Source organism: Budorcas taxicolor, chromosome 4, assembly GCF_023091745.1.
Source record: "Budorcas taxicolor isolate Tak-1 chromosome 4, Takin1.1, whole genome shotgun sequence".
NCBI lineage: Eukaryota > Metazoa > Chordata > Mammalia > Artiodactyla > Bovidae > Budorcas > Budorcas taxicolor.
Window position 1 is genome coordinate 42,317,549 of NC_068913.1, and position 9,531 is coordinate 42,327,079.

The window sequence follows — 9,531 nt, forward strand, 5'->3', positions numbered from 1 at the left end:
AGAAAATGTTTATTATGGAATTACATAAAATCATGGGTGTTCTTTGGAAGGACTGATGCTAAAGCTGAAACTCCAGTACTTTGGCCACCTCATGCAAAGAGCTGACTCTTTGGAAAAGACTCTGATGCTGGGAGGAATTGGGGGCAGGAGGAGAAGGGGACGACAGAGGATGAGATGTCTGGATGGCATCACTGACTCTATGGACATAAGTTTGAGTGAACTCTGGGAATTGGTGATAGACAGGGAGGCCTGGCGTGCTGCAGTCCATGAGGTCGCAAAGAGTCGGACACAACTGAGCAACTGAACTGAACTGATGAAATCATGTATGTGAAGCTTTAGAAAATTTTGAAGTACTGAAGAATTTAAAGAATCTTTCTTTCAATAAAAATGGTATATATGTGTACAAAAAAGCATATCAACATAATCTTTGAACATAATTAAAAGCCACTACTTCTACTTACCTGCATACCTATAATAGTTTTTTAATCAAAAATTGGATATTTACATTTAAGATGACAGTGCATTAGTATAGAATACGAATCATCCTATGACCATTTCTCTATAATATAGAGTTTCAGTGGTTTATTATGTTGGAGACCAAAAATTGCCAGTTAAAGTGAAATACAAAAGAGGCACCCTAAGCAAAATGGGGATAAAAATGGAATGAATCAAAATGACGAGAAATATTCTTGATAGTACTTGTACCTTTTTAACTGTCTTCTCAATAAGCATGTCTCCAACTGGCATTAGAATCCCTCCGAACAGAGCCACAACTGCACCAATGACAGCACCAGTGATGAGCCCACAGTTTCGATTGCAGCCCATTATTCTTGCAGGGAAATTCTAGGTAGAATGAGTAGATCCTATTGTAACAAAGAATATATTATTCTAATATTTGAAAACATGTTCATCTGAGATATTTTGGTTGCAACAGCATTTTTCATTATGGGGTTGACCTAACATTGATAAATGGAATGTGTTTTGTAACTTACAAAATTTCCCTACTTCAAAATGCCCTGACAAAGGAAAATAAAAATGCCAACAGAATGGATGCTACAGACACAAAAGACAGAAAAAACAATTTTTTCCATCTTGTGAAGATAATAAAAATTATAATTTGTTGTGATCTCAGGTTTTCCCTCCCCAGCTTTGTTGTGGTAGAAATACCACTATGATGATTTTATGACTATTTCTGTCCACTTGAAGAACTATTTAGTTTTTTTTAAAGAATTAATTGCATAGATAAGGAAATAAGAAAAATTAGATTTTCCCCAAAATGTAGAAAGACAGAATTATAAGCAGTTTTTCATGGCAATTTATTTATTTTTTATCCATTATGATTTCCCTCACCTGTGCCTAATACCGAAGATTCTTCCACTGTATATTAGGATGAACAAATGGATTCACACTGAGGTCCTGATGAAATGTATAGCATCGTTAGTGTCACATGATTTTTCCAACGTAAACAAACACCACACAAGGTGAAACAAATGATTCATTTTTCCTGTGGAATTTGATGTGTTCCTAAGCAGTTAGAGTGGGGTTTTTAATTAATTTCTTGGGATGGAGGGTTACCTTTTATGGCTTTGGCCAGGGTGGTCATAATGCGATGAAACAAGTTATGTAAACCTGATAATAATGACTAGATAATTCTCAGGAAGAATCCCCTTTGCTAAGTATAATTGTACATCCCCTTACAGTTTTCATGGAACCATAAAATTAGTCAATATTAATGTCGTTTGCAATTCTGACAGATGGAATATGAATTGTTCTAAACATTACTGAACTACTGTTTCTAAAATTGTATATATGTGAATATTTGCCTGTTTTTGGACTGTATGCTGTCATAGTCGAGAATATACCAGACCTATCCCTGAATCATTTCCCTTTACTCAAGCAGCCCCGTGGACTACAGGGAAGGGTCCCAAGGACGTCCACTTTATGATCCAGGGAACAACAGGCTCTTCAGTGTCTTCCTCTCAAAACCTGAGAACTCATTATTATGACTTTCAAGGACCCTGAGCCCAGAGATATATATACCCGACTGGGTACTGCCTAGGTTCTGTCTGCTTTGACCTAAAATTGTAGTGAAATAGTTCACACAGCACACTGCTAATAAGTCAATTGCAAGAAAACAGTAATTTATTCTGTTGAATTGCATGGTTAGACAGTTACTAGTCTAACACTGGTCTGGATCATATAAACAAAGAAAGAAGTTTTGCTGTAACATTCCTGCATACATATACTGAAAGGTGAGATTGAATTTATCTACTTTTTCAAATTTTGAACTCCCTGACTACTTTGTTACCTTGATATAACTTTACATTTTTTTTTTTAAGAATAGACAAGATATTTCGCATGAGTTTTGTCCTGCTCTATCAGCAGCTTTGCTCGCTATGGTTTCACTTACCCAAGGTCAAATAAGGTCAACGGAGTGTAACTGAAACCATAGAATAAGGGGAAGTTCTACTTATGGCTTGGTGCTATCTGTGATTTCAGCCACATGAAGGTTTTAGAAGGTATCTGCCCACACCTCTGGAAAAAAGAGGGACTGCTGTACTTGTGTTCATTTATTATGCTTCAGTATCTTGTCACCACAAGTGAATGTTGCCATTCTAATCGTACTTTAACCTTATACTTCATACTACAAAATTCCAAACAGAGTTGACCCTTGAACAGCACAGAAGGGTTACAGACACGGACCCTGTACAGAGTGGAAAATCCTGGTATAACAAACAGTGTAGCCCTTCTTATCTGTGGCTCTGCATCCATGCATCCAGCCAGCTACATATTGTGGATCAGGTAGTACTGTGATATTTACTGAAAAAATTCTGTGTGAAAGTACACCCACAAGTTTAAACCTATTATGTTCAAGGGTTGCCTGTAGTTTTAATTCACCTGCAGCAAAAGAGGGACAAACACATTATGCAAGACATACCCTGAGGACATAAGAGAAAAGTTCAGGTTACTCAGCACATTCTACTCAGCTGCTTTTCCACTAATTTTATATTCAAAAAGCAGTGTTGTTTGTATCCACTCTTCTCTCAAATGCAGCTATACACAGCATTAATATTTCTGCCTTACATGTTTGGTTGTCTTAATAATGTAGCTTCTTACATATTGAATTTTATTTTACTTGCTAACTTTAAATTAAGTTTTGTTCATTGTTATTTGTTTGTCATAAGAAACAGTAAGATATAGATATCTGTAGCAATTTATTGCTTGCTTAAAGTGCTTAAATTTAGGAAACGAAGAATAATCACAGGTTTGGGAACGAAAACCAATTATTTGGACTTAAGTCAGGAAGGAAATGGCAACACACGCCAGTATTCTCCCTTGGAGAATCCATGGACAATGAAGCCTGGCTGGCTACAGCCCATGGGGTCGCAAAAGTTGGACACGTCTTAGCGACTAAACCACCACCACCAGGTCAAGAAGAGAAAATAAAGAGGCAAATTTGATCTATAAGGTATAACTATCTTATACCTTTCTTGAGTCTGTAGGGAGATTAGCTCTACCATTTCAGAGATTATACATTTTATTCCTTTTGTAGAATTCACGAATATATCTACATGTGAGCTATCTTTGAAAGAACTAAGAGCTTCTCTGGTTTTTCTTTTCTGTCAAATCAATGGAGTGTTTCTGGAATGAACTTACGAGCATTATGACTTTCCACTGTGTTAGAAATCTGGTGGCAGAAACTGAGACTGAGCTATAAGAAGCTTCTCCAATGAATAGGTCAGAATATTAGAGAAAGTTGCCTGAAAATCTGTAATAACTCAGATATGTGGATAGTGCTGTGTTCCCTGGGAGATGCCACCAAGGAAAAGCTTGAAGTGAGTGTTAGTCACTCAGTCATGTCCAACTCTTTGTGTGACCCCATGGTCTGTTCATGGGGTTCTCCAGGTAAAGATACTGGAAGATCCCCTTCTCCAGGGGATCTTTCCAACCCAGGGATCAAACCTGGGTCTCCTGCATTGCAGGCAGATTCTTTACCATCTGAGCTACCAGGGAAGCCCAAGAACAGTCTTGGCCAGAGGTGAAATTTCCTGGGTTGTGAACTACAATACTTTAAAACAATTTTGGGTTACAAAAGCACATACATGTGCCATCAATGAATGCCAGGACCTAGATGACCCAGTTTTAGAGTTTTGGTTATGATTACTGCAACAAGCAGGTGGAGTATGAATGATGAAAGTTCCTTTTCACACTCTTACATGGTTTCTCGGTGTGTTTACAAAGCTATGATTCCCTAGCCATGGATAAGATGTAGATTCACATCCAGCTAGTTAAATCAGTCGTTTAAATCTTGTGTTTCATCATAAGGAAACATAAGGTCATTAGACTAATACTTATTTTACACACAATCCCAGTATATAAAGGTAGTTAAAAGAAAAGCTATTCTGGTCAAAGTATGGACTCTAAGTCATTTCCAAAGAACCCAAGGGCTCTGTGGAAAATGTTTAAATAATTAGGTTAGGGGATCTCCAACACCTTTTCTCATTGAAATTACCACAAAGCTTCCAATTTACTTGTGCATTTCCATGCTATCAGAATATATGGAGCTAATATATAATAGAAAAAAAAATAGACATAAAATAATATACTTCACTAAATGATACCTCTCACATATTAGAACTTACAACTGTTTTGGTGACAGTCTTAAAAAATTAAGGCAAATGCATTGGATTTCATGTAGTATACTAAAGATTCTTCTTATCTTATCTTTTAGATAAGATAACAATCTTATCTTTTAGAGTACTTTTGGAATACTTGATGACTGGGACTGCTATAAGCTTGAAGTGATTCCCTTAGAGTCATACTGGTTTAAATAGAACTATTTGAAGCCATTTTTGATGTATCCAAGATGGAAATACTGTTATCTTTTTTTTTTCCTACCTCAAGTTTTTTTTACCTTAAGTTGTAAGATACTATACAGTCTGCAGGAATTATACTGATTCTGGGCTTTGAAGTCAAGTAATTTAGGTCAATTCTGGGTCTTAATATTATATAGTTTCTCTGTGGCTCAATTTTCTCTAACTGGATATAATATATATCATGTAAGCTTTCAAATGTCAGTTCAGCTCAGTCGTGTCCGACTCTTTGTGACCCCAAGGACTGAAGCACGCCAGGCTTCCCTGTCTATCACCAACTCCCAGAGCTTACTCAAATTCATGTCCATTGAGTCGGTGATGCCATCCAACCATCTCATCCACTGATATCCCCTTTTCCTCCCACCTTCAATCTTTCCCAGCATCAGGGTTTTTTCAAATTTCAAATGTCAAATCAGGTTAAATGAGATAAAAATTCCTATCACACCACGTTATTTTTATTTCAAATGTTATTATGACATATTATTTTAAGCAATCATAACAGTAAAATATTATTGCATATTGACCAAGTATTATTTTTTAAAATCTAATAAACATATTTTACACAAGTAGGAATGATTATTTGCAAAACACGTGAGACGACCATAAAATCTGATGAGATGATTTGTCCTTTATATATACAGAAACTATCATGCAAATAAAATTGCAGCTTCTAGCTTAGAACAGTGCTCTTTGAAACTTTCAGGTATGACTTGGGCCAGTGAACCAAAAAAAAAAAAAGAAAAAGAAAAACACCTTGTGATTAAATCAGAACATAGAGAACCAATTCTTCAGGACCAAAGAATCCATGATTCAAATATATTTGAATAAACTTTGCCAAATATTTTCATTTGAGATCCTCTCAGGCTAATCTGCTCTCTGGTGATTATATATTGGATTTATCTTTCTGGTCTTATAATGATTCTGGTAAATGAAAAAAAAAATTATATGTATTTTTCTTCTCAAAACCCAGTTGACCACTGGACCTTCCGGATGACAAAATTTTTGCAGTTTTTTGATCATTTTTGAACCGATATTAAAAGCAATGTTTCTTTTACTATTTTAATACCACATAGTGAAGGAAAGACTGAAAAGTACTTGCAAAATTTTTGAAAATACCTTTCAATATATAACTTGATAATTCCAGAAACTGAGATACAGAAAATTTATGCCACTACAGTTATGTATGAATTCCATTACTAATTAAATTATAACTTTAAATTTCTTCAAAATGATTTATTCTTATTTAAACTTGGTATCAACACTCAGGAAAATAATGCACTGATATTTGTCATAAGCTTCCTAAATAGCTAAAATCATTCATTCTGATTTGTTTTTATTATGTTACCAATTTTATATAATTTATATAAAATTATATAAATTATATAAAATTATTAAATTTAGAATCATTATTTGAAATTAATACAATTTACCATTCCCAGTACAATTATAATAGCTTTGTTCACTTAAAAATAACATATCCAAGAACACATTGCATTTTGCCATGTAGACAAATGTCAGATTCACCAAAAATTGGGTAATTCAGATAGAAAGTTAAACTAATAACTCTAAAATAATAAGTAGTTAATAATTGCATAGAAGAAAGTATGTTGCTATAAGAGTAACAAATCATTTATAAGAAATAATTCTATATTTATTTTTATTAATGCTGATTTTCATTCATAATTTAAATGAAAAATCATGTATAAATAGCTTAAGTAGACAATGAAAGTTCTGTAGTTAATCACATTGGATAGTATATTATTTTAAATATTCACAAATATGTACAGATAAACATAAGATTTTAAACAAGCAAAATGCCATAGACTAGTGGACAAGGTCTTAATAATTTTTTTACAAATAAAAATTAAGAAGATTGATAAGTTATAAAACAATACAAACCTAATTTTTTTTAAAAAGCCTGATGACCTTAAGAAAATTCCTGCTTGCTATTCTTGTTCTGTAACTTCTTAAGAGTTTTTATATAGTAGTGTCATCTCCTACAATTTGGAAGATAGAAATCTTTTATTAATAAATGAAAGAAACATTGACTCACCTTTAAAAAAGGTTATAAAGGATTTTTCAGTCAAATGCTCCAACATTTGAACAGTTAATTCTTAGTAGGACCAAATGATATTCAATTCTTAGTCGGACCAAATGATATTCCCTAGAAAACCCTACACTGAAATCCTGATTTCAGTTTATGATTACATAAAGTTTGAAAGTTTAAATATGCTTTAAGGAAAAAAAAGAGAGAGAGAGACAATGCCACATCTCAGTGAGTGTTTCGTTGCAAGAGAAATTTAAAGAAAAAGAAAGAAACCCACATTCATCTCAGTACTGATATGGATCCTTAGAGTCTGCTTTTTGTATTCTGGTGAAGATCCATTGCCCATATCTGAGATCCTCTGCAGCTCTTTGTGTGCGTGTATCACACACCTTTTCCATCCAGGCATATCAGAGAGACAAAAAGAACTAACTTGCCGAGTGGCCTTTAATACACTTTTACTACACAATCATTATTTCAGATGATAAACTAAGACCTGGGGATGGATAGGAAGTGCAGATGAAAGAATTATCAGTCTGACTTTCCTGCATGATATAACTTGAAAAACTCATTTCATGAAGTTTAAATAAAGTACACTTTCCCATACAGCATTAATCGAAAGGGTGTTGAGGCTAATAACTGCAAAACAAAACTGGAGACTGTCAGTCAACAAGGATGACAAACAAACTTTAAAAAAGGAAATAGCCTATTGTTCTAACTGGAAGTTCTTCACTATCATTTTCTGTTAGTTTTACAGAAGTTTCATGACCACAGAAAAATTCTGCTATGCAAACTAAAAATCATTAAATTTATCTTCAATCTTTTCAGATAAAAAGACAATCATCACATAACACTTAAGTAATTCTACTATTTAGGGTGAACTTTTAATTAAAAAAAAAAAAGTGTATACATAAGTTACTTTAAAATAAAGTCATTATTGTAAAATCTGACCAAATAAAAGGCCTTGCACTTTGAGAGAAAGACCCTCCAACGTGGCGCTAGAAGTAAAAAACCTGCCTGCAAGTACAGGAAACATAGGGGATGAGGGTTCGATCCCCTGTGGGAGGAAATGGCAACCCACTCCAATATTCTTGCCTGGAGAATCCTATGGATGTAGGAGCCTGGCAAGCTACAGTCCTTGGGGTTGCAAAGAGTTTGCCCATAAACTTATATCCATATATATATGGACTAGTGCATACAGTGAATCATAACTTCTGCTACTTGCCTCTTTTAATATCAGGTACTTGGAGATATTCTCATATTATGAGTAGTGTTAACTTTTGTTTTCAATTATAGAAAAATAGTCCATAATAAAAGTGTATTGTGTTTTAAATAACCCATATCATATCTAATGGAACTTTAAAAACAATACTAAAAATTCATACGTGTGGTTTTATTTATGTACTTGGGCCTAGTAAACAGCAAAAGTGAAATTTCTAGATCAATAATACATACTTTCTTTAGGTAGAAAGAGTATTAGCAAATTTCTTTTTATACATATACCCAGCAGTGTTTGCAAATGCCTGTCTCAATAAATCACACACACTGGTTCATACTGAACTTTATTTTTTATTGGTAAATAATTTAGTGAAGTTTAACCTATTAATTATATTGGCATGTATTTTAAAGTAATTCTGCTAATCTACTTGCTCATCTTTTTTTTCCTTGGGGTTAATTTGTCCTTATTAATTAATAATGAAATAGCTACTCTTTTAACATTTGACCCTTTAAAAAAGATTTTTTTAATATTTTAAACTTTATTTTTAAGATTATTTAAATTTTAATTTTTATGAAATTTAATAAATAAACTTTCTTTTATAAACTTTAATAAACTTTCTTCTAGCTTTTGTATGGTTTCAGAAAATCCTTTAGGTCAGTATTTCTCAATCAGCTGAATCATGGACTTTATCCCTTGTGAAGTGAAAGAGGAAGAGTAAAGTACATTGTGTAATTGTAAATATTACAACATATTTAGGAAGCAGATGACAGATGCATAACAAAGAGTTCTAGATGGGGGATCACAGAGTCCAATTTCTGACCACAGCTCTATTAATAATAATAGGTTTTGTGAACTGAGCTTCATACAGTCATCATATTCCTGATTTTCTTTCTTGTTAAAGAAACTGACCATAGAGCCTACCTACAGTCTCAAGCTGAAGATTAATTCATAAGGTAGATTTAAATTTAAGATGTAAAGATGAATACAGATTTTATATAGTAAACATAAATGTTTAAGTGATTCATTCTTTTTTTGTAGTCTAACAAATGAAAAGAATTTTAATATGCTTTGCAATTCTAGATTGTATGGGCAGTCAAAGACCTATACATTTTAATGATGATATGGTCACAGAGTTAACATGTATTGGGAGCTTACTATCTGTCAATTATTGAAAAAAGTGTTTCACATAAGTTATCTCATTGACCTTGTATGTTCTTTAGACAACTAGTTGAGATCACACAACTAATATATGCCAAAACAAGGATTAAAACCCAATCATCTGACTGAAGAGCCCATATACTTTTCTAAAAGAAAAAATATACATATACACATATATAAATTAGTTCTTGGTCAATACCTAACTTTACATATTCTTTTTAAGACATTTGTACAAA

The 9,531-nt window shown here is 33.3% G+C and overlaps 1 protein-coding gene across 1 annotated transcript in view; it reads right to left on the reverse strand.

The window, feature by feature from the left end:
- Window positions 1-7,327, reverse strand: part of LOC128046804 (platelet glycoprotein 4-like) — a 37,172-nt gene extending 29,845 nt beyond the window's left edge. The window contains 3 exon segments of the mRNA XM_052639014.1: window positions 706-843; window positions 1,351-1,416; window positions 7,199-7,327. Of these exon segments, the coding sequence (XP_052494974.1) occupies window positions 706-843; window positions 1,351-1,416; window positions 7,199-7,327 (333 nt within the window).
- Window positions 7,328-9,531: the final 2,204 nt, after the last annotated feature.